The following is a 13,468-nucleotide window of genomic DNA, read 5'->3' as shown; positions in this document are numbered from 1 at the left end:
CCCAGAACACCTCGGAAGGATATATCACTTTAGAAATGTGGGTACTGGCATTAGCTCAGTAATGGAATGCATACTTAACATGTGTAATTCCCTGGGTTCAATTCCCAGTGCAGGGAAAGAAGGAAGAAAAAGAAATAGGGGCACTGAAAAGTCAATCTTTGCCTGAATCATGGAGACTGGCTTGATTCAGCCTCTGAATCGGGACTGTCAGGATCTCTTTCACCAGAATAGAGAGGATGGGTAGGACAAAGAATATTAGAATTGCTGAGGGATTTTTTTGTGCTCTGCTGTCTGCTGGTCTCGGTTTATTGTTCAATGATGATGTAGGCTGGCTAGCTTCTAGTTCTTCTCTGGTCACGACTCGTGACCCTGGGTCAGATCATTCTGCCATAACTAGGGTGGATGGCTTTTCTTGCAAGACTGGATCTTGTGCGTCCGGATTTTATCCAAGTACTGCTGGATGTTCATGGATTCCTGTCTCCAGCGCCCCAGCTTTCTGAGTTGGTCTGTCAAAAACTTTTTTTTCAGATGGTCGTACAAATGGCTCATCTTTTTCTTGGTCTTGTCTGAAGCTCTTATCTTACAAAAAATAGAAGTGAAGTTAGGGATGAAGAAGCCACTTCACAGCAAGATAAGCATCTAGGGCTGCTGATTTGGGAGTGGAAAATGTCCCTGCTGGACCCAATATTCATTTCATAAATACCATAATTCATAGGGAGCCTTGGTTTCCTCATTTATAAAAAGTGAATAACCCCTATGTTACATTCTGACAGCGTGCAGCCAAGGAGTCTGATTTTGACTGTAATGATGAAGACCAGTCAGTAAAAATGGGGGATTGGGGTTGTGGGAAGGGTGTGCCTAGAAAGAGGGAGAAACACCTCTTTCTTATAACCACCATCACCCTGTCCCTGTTAATCATCTAGTGCTTCCTGTATATTGTCTGTGAAATCCCTTATTATCCTATGAATTCTTATTGTTACTTCTAATATAACTTCTTCCCTGTCCTAACAACATTATAAGGTCTGGGAAGGCACATCTGTGTCTTACACATTCAGTTATTTATTCCAACAAGCTAGCTATGGGAAGGGATGCTAAGACAAATCCACCACAGGTGTTTCCAATAACTAAAACATAGTCAGAAAGAGAGAGACACACACATAAATATTTCTAAACCAGGAAGAAAGTAATTACTCATAAAGGAAGCATTGAATTCAAAAGAGGGCAGATATCAAGAAAATCTGCATAGGGCTGTGGGTGTAGCTCAGGGGTACAGTCTAGGCTTAGCATCCATGAGGCCCTAGATTTGATCCCCAGCTCTGAAAAAAAAAAAAAATGCTGCATGGTGGGGTACTGAGAGGCCTGCCATTCCATAGTGGGGAGCTTTCGGGTGCAGAGAAACCTCTCCAGAGACAATTTCAGAGAACTGTATCTGCTTTATTGTACAGCAAAAAAATAGCTTTTATAGTGGATATGTGCCAATTTACCTATAATAGTCACAATAGGCAGAGGTGATATACAACATATTACAGGAGTCCGGACACCAAGAGTTCAAAAACTGCCATATAACTCCTTTCAAAGGGAGCAAGGAAATTGTGCTTTCCAGTGTTCTGACAGCACTCTGTCCCAAAACATAGAATTCTATGTTAGCACTTTCTTGCTACACAATGAGCAAGATAAGCGTCCTCCATGTAGGTCCAGAGTCAGGCCCTGTAACAGACAGGATGGCATATAAATTGGGGTTGGATTTTGAAGGATGGGGAGGTTTGAGACATGTAGAAACAGAATATGGTAAGAGCTGATCTAACAAGCTTCCCAAGGGATTCAGTTAAGCACTAAAATTATTTGAAGATCTAGCACAATGCTAAGCAAAGGAGTTCTTAATAAATGCTAGTCAATGTTGACATGATTATTTGACACAGCAAATTAAAGGGAGGATAGTGACAAAAAGAATGGACACTAAATGATATAATTCAAATTGGTGGTCTCTATACCTGACTGAATATAAGAAACACTTCAGTTGCTTGATAAAATTATAGACCTCAGAAATTCTAGTTTAGTAGGGTTTGGAGGGACCCAGGAATCTATTTTCTTATCCTGTACCTGAGATAATTCTGATCCAGCCACTGAGAAGTAAATGGCTGCTTTTACCACTATTTTCTAGTCTACTCCATGACAGCTAGTATTTGGGCTGTCTCAGCTAGTGATTTCACTTTGAGCTTGGCTTACAAGAAATCAGAGTTCCTCAACATTGACACTATTGATGTTTGGGGTTGGTCAATTCTTTATCATGCACATTGTAGGAATTTTTATCAGCATCTGTGGCCTCTACCTACTAAATGATAGTAGCATCCACACCACTTCAACTTCTGATGACCAAAAATATCTCCAAACATTGTCAATGTCCCCTGTGGGGCAAAACCATCCTGCTTGAGCACCATGGCTGTAGATGAATGATACCAGCCATTACTCATTGTTCTCAGAGCATACTCAAGGGATTCTTAAGACACTAGATCTTAGTTGTATTCACTGAAATTGGTGTCCAGCCAAAGCTATCTCTTTCCCCAGTGTAAATACGTTTGGTGGGGAGACAGGAATATTGCCACATTATCACTGAGGTGCCTGAATCCACTGAGTTCCTGCAAGCCAGCCTCTGGGGTAGTTTCCAGGTTTATAACACAAAGAAGACAGTCTCTTTCCTTAAGGAAGAATCTGCACAATGACCTGGATTGCAATTCTGCAATGACCATGTGACCCAAGTAAATTACTCCATGTCTCTAAGTCTCGATTTCCTGATTTATTAAGTGAATGTAATAGTATATAATAGATATCAAGTCCCTAGCATACATAGAGCTAAATACTGTTTTAAAAGGAAACTTCTGGGTGGCTGAAGGATGAACCAGCCCTCTACATAATGCAGAAGTTTCCAGGTACAGTATTTCAGAGTTTCCCCCCCCCCACTGGCAAGGTACAACATTCTCTCCAAAGTGGGTATAGAGGTTAGTCCTGAGTTAGCCAGAACACAACACACCACCTCGTCACCATGATTGGAGCAGAAACAGGCCCAAGTCCCAACTGCAGCCAACTGGGGGTTTTTCTCCAGGACTTGACTAACTTGATCAACAGCAGAAGCACTGTGTTCCCTTTGTGGTCTACATGCCAGGGTGGCTTGTCCCCCAAGGAAAATCAACCTGATTATGATAATATTCAGAAAGCAGCAAGAGAAGAAGAGGAGTAGTGGAAGACACACCAAAGGATTGGAATCCCTGGCTTCCCTCATCCCAAACACTGGTGAAGCTGACCTATCCATCCTTGATTATGTAAACCCAGATTCCTCTATTTTGCTTAAACTAGTTCAAGTTGTTTATATAACCTGCAACTGAAAGGGTCTTAATAGATCCTATATAGGTCTTAATAGATCCTATAAGAAAACAGAGGCTGGGAAGAACAAATCACTAAATGTTACCCAAAGCTGGCCTGCCCATCTCCAAGCCCAAGTCCACCTTATTTCCACTACACTACTCTACTGCAAGTTTAGTAAACACCCAGGCCCTGATCTGCTTTGGGGTTTTTGGTTGTTGTTTCATAACGCTGGGGATAGAACCCAGGGCATCATTGTACATGCTAAGCAAGTGCTCTGCCACTCAGCTACATGCCCCCCCACCGCCAAGTCTTTGTTTTTGGTTTATATGGCCCTCAAGAGAATCTGGTACTCTCTCTTAAGGCTCTCCATTCTTTTCTTTTTTGGCAGTACTAAGGATCAAACCCAGGACCTCATGCATGCTTGACAAGTGCTCTACCATTGAGCTACATCCACAGACCTTCTCCACTCTTTTCTATGTGAGAATCCCATAGGCCCATCCAGATTTGACCCAGAAACAAGGAGGAAAGCTCAACAATCAAAAAGGGGACAAAAGCTCAACTCTGGAATAAATGCTCTACTTGAAGAAATGAATCTACTTCAATTGTCTCTTCCCACTGCCTAACAATGCCTGTCCCAAGCAGTTCCTAAAGACATGTTTAATGAATGAATCAATCAGGGTCCATGGGGAGCACTGGAGTGCCAACACTTGGGCTTCCAAGTATGTAGGTCAAACCCTACTTGTTCATAATCAAAAAGAGCCTCAGTTTTAATCTGGAAAATGGGGTTAACACCCAGAGTAAAAAAATGACCAGATAAATGTTAATGTTGATTCAAGCTCTAGAACCTAAGATTTTGTATGGGAATAGTAGGAATGTATTCATGAATTCCCTAGAGACATAATATACTTTGAGAAAAAAATACAAGAGGCAAAAAACCATGGAGTCTTTCTCTCTGGCTCCTTTAGTTCAGGAACAGGTATGATACCATGAACAAGTCAGTAACTCCAATTATCAACTGCCTCCTCTGTAAAAATGAGGCCTCCCCTAGAACATCTTGATGACTCCCTATCACCTCAAGGATCTACTGCCTCCAGGATATGGGGAATATAAAATGAATATGAGTTAAACCCTTAACACACTCTAATGCAAAAACTGTGACTACTTTACCTCTGTCTCATAGATTCTTTGTGCACTGAGGTTGTCACGAATAATCACCCGAGATAAGTGGCTCTTGGGTAAAAATTTGCTCAATGCTGCTTCACTGGAATCCATTAAACTGAAATGGGGAAGGGAAAGTAGTACCAGTTAGAGATGGCTGAGACCAAAGCCAGGGTTAGGGCCTGATTTCATTGACTCCTGGGGGAGTGGCTGAAGTTTCTTAGGACATGCACAGCTTTCTCATAATTTTTAGAGGAGCAAGGGAATAACCATGTTTCTCTTTGTGGACAAGGTGTATGCTAAAGAACTGTGAAATGGATACCTGAGAAGGATGTTGAAGAGCCAAGAGCAGTCCAAAAAGAAGTGTAAACGGATTCAGAGACAACCCTCAACCCTCAGTAACTGTTTTTTGTTTGTTTGGGTTTTATGGGGGGGGAGGGGCAATGCTGAGGATGGAACCCAGGCTCCTGCACATACTAGGCAAACACTTTTTTACTAAGCTATACCCCTAGCCCTAGAAGCAGTTACCTTAATGAGAAAAAGAAGGTGAAACGGAGCAATCTTAGAGAAGAGTCAAAGTTGGAGAACCAGGTCAAAGGGTTGAATTTGAGAGAGGATATGGTGGGTTGGAGCAGAACTTCACAGCATAAATCTAAGGAGAATCTAAGAAGTGGGGAGTAAATCAAAACAGGGGAAAAATAAAATAAAGAGTTTGTACAAAGATTGGGCTGGTTAATAGGAAATTCTAAGGGAAAAGGGTTTGGGAAAAGTTTACAAACATGAGGGAAGTTTGGAGTGCACAGGGCTTTAGAAGACTCTGGAAAGTGAGAAGTAGAAGATGGGATGAGGTGGGGAAGGTGGAATAGGATGGAGCCAGGTACTCCAAGTAAAAAATTTGAACAAAATGAGGAATTGATTTAAAAAAAAAAGACCAGATATTGCCAGCCACTGAGTTTTCAATATTGATAATTTGGTTACACCATGAAGTGGTTTAACAAATATATACCTTTAAATGTTTTGGCTTACTTAAAAATAAATAGTCGTATTTGCTAAAATTTGGAAACTAAATGTAGAACAATGAGAAAAGAAAAACGAATAACTTTAGCAAGCCAGACAATAAAATATATGTGATTATGTATAAAACATAAACATTGGGGCTGGGGTTGTAGCTCAGAGGTAGAGCACCTGCCTAGCATGTGTGAGGCACTGGGTTCAATTCTCAGCACCACATATAAATAAATAAAATAAAGGTCCATTAAAAAAAAGATAGTTTTTAAAAAAAACATAAACATCTTAGGTGTATTAGAAGGGGAAAAATCAGGTAACTAAACAATGAACTCTTTGTGATGGATTTTTCAAAAATTTTAACACACGTGTATGAATGGACCTGGAATGATATATGTCAAGATGCTACAGTGATTGTCTCAGGTCATTCATTTTGCTGGTCTTTCTTTTCTGATTTTTCTATAAGTGTATATTACTTTCCTAACTGCGATTTTAAAAGGCAATTTTCTAAAGGGTAAAACATTTTGAAGGGTTAGATTTTATTTTCTAATTCATCCCTTCAGCCAATTTGGAACAATGGTCTTGTGAATATTTTTATATTTACAAACAAATATTAATAAATATCTCCAATCTCTCACTTTCATTTCTCTGACTTCTATGCAGGGCAACACAGCATTAGACATGAGTTAATGGAAAAAAAACTAGTTCAGAGGTCAAGGTGCTTACAGCAAGTCCCCTAAATCTTGTTTAAAAAAAAAACAACTAAAATTCTAAAAATATTTAAAGATACATTTTGTGTGTGTGTGTGTGTGTGTGTGTGTGTGTGTGTGTTCCTGGGGATTGAACCCAGGAGTGTGCTACCACTGCACTACATAACTAGCCCTTATCATTTTTGTGGGAAGAAGTTCTCCCTAAACTGCAGAGGCTGATACATGTGTGTTACCAAGCCTGGTCATAAAACACTCTTCATCCTCTTAGCAATGCACCAAATTTATCAATACAAGAAAAGGTTTTTTTAAAAAAACAATGATTGGAAATATTCCTTTTCAAGTAATAAATAATGGTCATTTTGAACCAAATTGCCTTCCACCGCCAGTCCTCTACAGGAGCCTGCAAGATGCAGCGACAGGAGTTCTGAAATGAAAAAGGGTGGGGGAAATTGGGGCTCCTAATGATAGGGAACAGGTATACAACTGGGTTTTTTTTCCAGAATCACTGAGAAACGTGGAAGCTAAGAAGACGGGTGTTGGAAAGTTTCAAGCCTGAGGTGGACCCTGGTCTCGCCAGGCTCAGGCAGGTTCAGAGCTCGAAGTGAAGGCTGGAGAACTGACAGGCGGGCTGATTTGGAGGAAATGTTGGGAGTAGCACTCCAGGTTACTCGCGAGAGTCAGAGCTGAAGGCGTTCAGACGGGCCCCTAGGTGTCAGAGCAGGACTGGAAAGAAGTTGGGGTAAGGGTCTTTGAGAAATCCAGGTTCCCCTAGGGTGCGAGAAAGGGGAACACGGGCCTCTGGAGATAAGCGTTGAGAGGCGCAGGTTCTGGGTCCGGTCTAAGAGAGTTCGGGGGAACCAAGGCTGCACCTGAAGAACACCGATGGCTGTGAGGTTCGTGGTCGAAGGAAGTAAACCCTCGGCTGGACCCCGTGGCCGGTTTCTTGGCGGTCGCCGCGCTGGTCGCGCCGTAAATCTAAGTTCCCAGTGGCGCCGGAACTGGCGGTCGCTTTGGAGGAAGACTTGTAATCCTTGTACAAATCCAGATCCCAAGTAACCGAGGGCCTACTCGGCCGTGGGGTATGGTCCTCGACACTGGAGGGGAACGACGCCGGAATGGAAACCATGATTGCTACGCTTGCGCAGATACTGAATGAAACCCAAGGCAGTCGCGGACAGCAGAGGTTTTTGCGTTGCCTGGGAAACACGCGATGGGGCGGGGCCTGGGGGCGGGACGAACCGGGAGGCTGAGGACGCGGCAGAATTGTCCTTCGGCGGCCGCCATAATGCGATTTAGCGCGTTGCTATAGAGACGAATTGGGCGGGCTAGAATAAGCCAGCAAGGGTGAGGTCGACTGACCAAGGAGTGATTGCGGAGGTGGTAAACGGTTAAATCCGGGAGGGGCTGCTCCCAGCGCAGAACGGAAACCGAGATTTCTCCCGAGACCTGGGCAGCGGACGTCTCCCCCCGAGGAGAAACCATTATTATGGAAATCAGATTGCTGGGCCGGCGGGGATTGCGGTCTGTGCTTCCGAGCCGGTCTCTCTCTTTGAGAACCTTGGCTGGGGATAATCGGTGCCACTTCTTCATGAACGAACCCCCTTGTACTCCTACTGGAGAGAGGTAAGACTGTTGGGATCTTGACGTCGAGTTGAAAAGAAGCCTATTCCAATGCTAATTCCCCAAGTAACCTACCTAATTCCCCCCTGGAAGTAGAGCCTCGAACCGGTCAACCCGTGGATTTTGTTCTGCTATATAAGCCAGAATTTAACCAACGCTTCTCGGTGTTTGCCGACTTTATTTCCACCTGTAATGAGCCGGACGACCAGCTCTTGGGCCTTGGGCGGCCTCGATCAAGGCCTCCCTTCTGTGCCTCTCTTTCCACCTGTGACAAATGGAAGTATTAACTCTAGACACCAGTCTGATAGCTGTGAAGGTCGAACTACACGAGGGAAGCCAAAGGCTTCTTCATAGGTTGTAAACTCGACTGCTGTCGAGTTGCTATTTCTCTCCCTCCCTCTTCTTCATGCTGAACTATTCTTCAAGTCTCGGGTCATTTTTTTTTTTTTTTTCCTCATGGGAACTTTGCGACTCCTGAGCCCCCAGTCTGGAATTAAACTCTTTACTCTTTTCCCAAAGGGTGCTGAGACACACGAGGTGAAGGCTGGAGAACTGATGGGCGGGCTGATTTGGAGGAAATGCCTCGCTTTTTAACTCCACTAACAACAGCTAGAAGAAATAGTTATCATTTTTAAAGTGCTCATTCGGTGCCAGGCTCTGTATTCAACACTACCTGGATTATCTACTTTAAATTTTCACAAAATTCTTATTTTATTTTTTATGGTAGTGGGGATTGAACCCAGAGGCCTTCTACCCCTAAGCCACACCCCCAGCCCTTTTATTTTGAGACAGGATCTAGCCAAATTGCTGAGACTGGCCTTGAATTTGCAGTCCTCCTGCCTCACCCTCTCCAGTTGCTGAGATTATGGACCTGTGCCACCACACCAAGATCACAACATCCTTTTAAGGTAGGCACTGTTACTCCTATTGTCAAAGGGCAAAATTACAATGATTTATTTACTTTTTGTGCCAGGGATTGAATCCTGGGGTTCTTAAACATTACCCAGCCCTTTTTTATTTATTTTATTTAGAGACAGGGTCTTGCTGAGGCTAGCTTTGAACTGATCCTCCTGCCTCAGCCTCGAGACAAAAGTGTAGAAAAACTTATTCATCAAATTACTTTAGGTTTCCTTTTATTATGAAAGTATTAAGACCCAGGGAACTTTATTTTGCCAGTTGAGAGTGGCCTGTTTGAGAACATTGGCAATTACCTCTCTGATCCTTATTTCTCCAAGGTCAGATGAACAACTTAGTTTCAGTTTGGTGAAGTAGAACTTTAGTGTGAGTCACTCCATTTTGATTTTTAGTCTGATCTGTTGAGCCCCAGGGTAGGATCTTAGTCTTTTTAAAAAGTAGTGTCTTTTCATACTTTTTGTCACTCAATCAACAGTCTCCTCTGTTCTACCCTCTGGGCACTGGTTGGGGGCTCCTCAGTTAATTTGGGGGGGGGGTCTGATGGTGAGAGTCCAGAATATCTCCTAGCATTTAGCCTTCCACCTGGGTTTTAGACCTCATCCCATGTCCCTTAAATGACCTTTACAACAAACCAGCCCTATCTGCCCTTCTTGGAGTTAGCCTAATGAATTTGACCCTGGGGCATTGACAGGTTGAATTTCCCTCTGCATTCTTTAGCATTTTTTCCAGAAGCCTAGGAACCCTGAGTGATTCTCTGTGATATTCAGAGGACCACCTTAGAGAGTCCCATAGACCCATCTGAGAAACTGATGTGACTCCATTTTTGAGAAACCAGCTTTTACCTCAAGGCCTGTCCCGAGGGAGGGGATGTGACCCTTGTCCTTGGAAAAACCCATGGAGCCCTCCTAGGCTCATACCCACCCTGCTGAGTTGTTTAACAGGAGAGATATGCGGAGCCAGGTGTCCCTGACTCTGTTATGCTAGGTGAGGACTCATAGCACCCCCCCTAGCAACCATCAATCAGCATGAGACAGGGAAAATATCTGAAATGCCAGGTGACCCTCCCAGTAGTTTTGGTGATTGATAACATGATTAGGCAACCCTGCAGTTTATTGAGTACACCCCTCGAGGCTTAAACCAATCAGTTCAAAGGTATCCATTTCTTGAACTCACCAATCACCCTTAACCAACTTGTTCCTGCCAGTGAATGTGCTAATCAATGTTAAGAGATGTTGTTTGATTTTCCCCACCTGTATGAAATGATTTGTTGTGTGATGTTGTGAGTATTCCCAAAAAAATCTATAAACCCTCACTGAACTAAGGGCCAGGACTCACTCCTTGGGACAGCTGCATCGGGAAAAGGTTATGAGTCCTGGCTCCAGCTTGCAATAAAGACTCTTGTATGATTGCATTGGATTCGGCTCCTGGAGGTCTATTGGGGGTCCCACGAATCTGGCATTACACATCCATCCATCCATTTCCAATTGTCAGATAGCTCAAGGAAAAACCACATCTTCAGTGGTTTTGGAAGTATTAGGAAGGAGAAAACATCAGGCTACTAAGGCCTGGAGCAGGAATTTAATCAAGCATTGGAGAGGGAAGAGAGTGTTTCCAGGAGGTTTCCTTTAAAGAAGAGACTCTTGGCCTAGAATGTCAAGGCTCCTTAGATTTCCACTGTCCTGCTGAATGGAATAATTCAGGATCTGATAGGTTTATAAGGAAGCGGGATTCCAGGTTGAGAGAGCAGCAGAGACAAAGGCCTCTGGCTAGAGAAGACATGTCATGAGAAACTATCAGTGGCTCAGTCTAACTGAGGACTTGGGCGAGGCTAATGGGAGGCTAGAGAAAAGGAAGCAGCCAGACCACAAATGACCTTGACAGTCAAGCTGAGGGGTTCTATCTTATCCTGACTATGGGCAGCAGGGGGAAAAAATGTTTGGTTTTTCATTAGTCTGCCTGGCGAAGACTGCCCTTTGGACTGGAGAGGTGTGATCTAAATCCAAATGTCCCTTTTTCAGTAAGACATAAGAGGGTGTGGGATTTTTGAAGCTTAGTTCAAGAGTTAGATAGTGAGGGATCCAAGATGAGGAGAAGACAGGAGTCTGCCCCTCCCAGGGGTTCACGCCACAGCCCTGCTGCAGACATGGTGGTGCTGGTATGGCAAGTCTTTGTGAGGCTCTGCTGCTTCTCTGCTCTTGCTCCTGGGGTTGCTCTGGTGCCCATTATGCTAGCCTCTGGGAAGCTCCCAGACACTCCCTTCCCTAGGCTCTCTTTAGAGGCAAGGCACAGGAGAATGTTTAGCAATGTAGGACTTTGTTATATGACATCAGTTCCACATGAGTACATTCCATCTCTTCAAAGAGATGGTTCTTGTGAGGAGAGCAGGAACCTCCCTGGTCTTATTCTTCTCCCCTCCCAGTGACTCTCAGTGAGCTCTGATTTCAAGTCACTGGTTCAGAGTCTCATGCTTTAGCATATAATCAGAAGACTAAGGAGGAAGATTTTGCAAATGATTCCCACTTAGCGGGACTTGAAGGAAGGAGAGAATTTTGAAGAGGGGAAGAAGAGGACTTTGTGAGCCTAGATGGAGAATCATGCCAGGGCTCAGCTGAGGAATTCAAGTTGACCTGCCCAAATAGAGATGAGGGACCCCTCAAGGGAAGCCACTACTGCCAGGCTCAGGGACTTGCCTTTTGTTCTGTAGGACAGTATGCATTAGATCACCTAAGAAGCAAGCTGAAATGCAAATTTATGCCCCTTACCTGAGAATATAATTTGGTGTATTTGGGGAGGGGCCAAAATCTGGGTATGTGTATTATTAGCGAGTTCCCTGAGTGATTCTCCTGTGATGGTCAAAGGACTGCCTTAGGGAATCCCGTGGACCATCTATCCATTTCCCAGAAGTCTCCTGGGTTGGCCTGCTGGGCACCTACCCTCTAAACATTCTCTCCCTCTCTGCAGTTTTCCAGGTACACAGCTTAGAAAAATGCAGGCCTCATGTGTCACCAACTGCTGACCCACCGCCTTGATGACAGCACCCCTGTGCACCTTCCCAGTTCAGTTCCGGCAGCCCTCAATCAGCGGCCTCTCACAGATCACCAGAAGCCTGTACATCAGCAATGGTGTAGCTGCCAACAATAAGCTCTTGCTGTCCAGCAACCAGATCACTTCAGTCATCAATGTCTCAGTAGAGGTGGTAAATACCATCTATGAGGATATCCAGTATACACAGGTGCCTGTGGCTGACGCACCCATCTCCAAGCTCTATGACTTCTTTGACCCCATTGCCGACCACATCCACAGTGTGGAAATGAAACAGGGCCGTACACTGCTACACTGTGCCGCTGGCGTGAGCCGCTCAGCCACTTTGTGCCTTGCCTACCTCATGAAGTACCATGCCATGTCCCTGCTGGATGCCCACACATGGACCAAGTCATGCCGGCCCATCATCCGACCCAATGCTGGCTTTTGGGAGCAACTCATCCATTATGAGTTTCAGCTGTTTGGCAAGAATACTATACACATGGTCAGCTCCTCAATGGGAATGATCCCTGACATCTATGAGAAGGATGTCCGTTTGATGATTCCACTGTAAATCATCTCCTAGGCCCCTGCTTTGGGTCCAAGTACAGACCTATTATTGATCCTATATCAGGATCTGAACTTGAAGGATCTTTGTTGATACAGGAATGCACCAGATGATACCTTTTATAAGGGCAAAAAAAAAAAAAAAGAAAGTGATACCACAGCTTTCAACTTTGTAACCTATATCTTTAAAGATTAAACTTGATTGTTAGAGGTGAAGATAAATTTTCTACCCTATGAGTGGCAGGCCATGGCTGCTGGCCAGAGGGTGAAATAAGGCAGGTGGTACACTGGGGAGAGACCAGAGCACCAGTGCCTGGAATCTGCTGTCCTTCGCTAGACTGAACAACTCATAAATGAGACTGCCACAATCCTACTTTGTTCCTTCAAACCCAAAACCAGACCCTTAAGCATCATGGCACCCCCTGAACTTTTCACAGTAAGTGCCAACCTACTGGATAAGTGACCTTCAAATAGTGCTCTAGGAACCCTATAGGCCCCAAACAACCCACATCCATCAGTGGCCATACTCTAGTTTTCTAAGATCAAATTTACACAGAAGATAGTTTTCAAATAAACATTCCAATATTATAAAATTTTTTTTAAATTTTTTTCTTGAGTGCTGTTGTATGTGACTAGATCTTAAATCCCCTATCAGTCTTAGATAAAGGGGGCATAGTCCATTCTCTAGGACATGTCAGGTCTCCAGAGTTTTCTAGCTTGAAAGGCTGTACCTGCAAACCTGAACTTAGCCCTGTCACCTACCCTTAATGTGACTTAGAGCCTCAGTGTCCTCATCTGTGAAGATTCAGCAATTCTATAACTCCAGGCCAGTCATGATCCATGACATCTCTCACTATGGATGATATACTCACTCTTTGGCCCTGCTGGTCCCAAGTCAAGGTATTTCCTCTCATCTGTGCATAGTCCTGTATTGTTTTCAAAGTGCTTTTCCAGAAAGTCACTCCATATAGGGGAGAAAAAGGGGTTTAAATCCTTCCTCAGAAGAGGCATAGTCTTATAAGCCTTTTCAAAGTTTTCATCTGTTTAATCTAGGTGTGACCTAGGGGTCTTGAAGCAAGGGGTACAATTCTGACTTCCCCTAGAAGGCTTTG

The 13,468-nt window shown here is 43.9% G+C and overlaps 2 protein-coding genes across 8 annotated transcripts; one reads left to right on the top strand and one right to left on the bottom strand.

Annotated features, from left to right (window-relative positions):
* Positions 1 to 393: 393 nt before the first annotated feature.
* Positions 394 to 7,402, bottom strand: C1H5orf52 (chromosome 1 C5orf52 homolog). The gene is made up of 3 exons (XM_076855170.2): positions 7,103 to 7,402; positions 4,523 to 4,636; positions 394 to 574 (listed from the first exon to the last, which is right to left on the bottom strand). The coding sequence occupies exons 1-3, from the start codon at positions 7,357 to 7,359 to the stop codon at positions 394 to 396; spliced, it is 552 nt and encodes a 183-aa protein (XP_076711285.2). The 5' UTR covers positions 7,360 to 7,402.
* Positions 7,403 to 7,563: 161 nt separating this feature from the next.
* Dusp18 (dual specificity phosphatase 18) lies at positions 7,564 to 12,960 on the top strand. Of its 7 annotated transcripts, none has more exons than XM_076837799.2 (3): positions 7,564 to 7,856; positions 8,685 to 8,761; positions 11,730 to 12,960. In XM_076837799.2, exon 3 carries the CDS (start codon positions 11,797 to 11,799, stop codon positions 12,361 to 12,363), a length of 567 nt encoding a protein of 188 aa, XP_076693914.1. In that variant the 5' UTR covers positions 7,564 to 7,856; positions 8,685 to 8,761; positions 11,730 to 11,796; the 3' UTR covers positions 12,364 to 12,960. The 7 variants fall into 7 exon arrangements, with proteins under 7 accessions (XP_076693914.1, XP_076693923.1, XP_076693899.1 ...); XM_076837808.2 differs by having other exon boundaries at positions 8,646 to 8,761; XM_076837784.2 differs by having other exon boundaries at positions 8,642 to 8,761.
* The last annotated feature ends 508 nt before the right edge of the window (positions 12,961 to 13,468 follow it).

The sequence above is a fragment of the Callospermophilus lateralis genome, chromosome 1, assembly GCF_048772815.1.
Source record: "Callospermophilus lateralis isolate mCalLat2 chromosome 1, mCalLat2.hap1, whole genome shotgun sequence".
Lineage (NCBI taxonomy): Eukaryota > Metazoa > Chordata > Mammalia > Rodentia > Sciuridae > Callospermophilus > Callospermophilus lateralis.
Note: the sequence above shows the minus strand (reverse complement) of the source record. Positions and strands in the feature narration are given on the sequence as shown.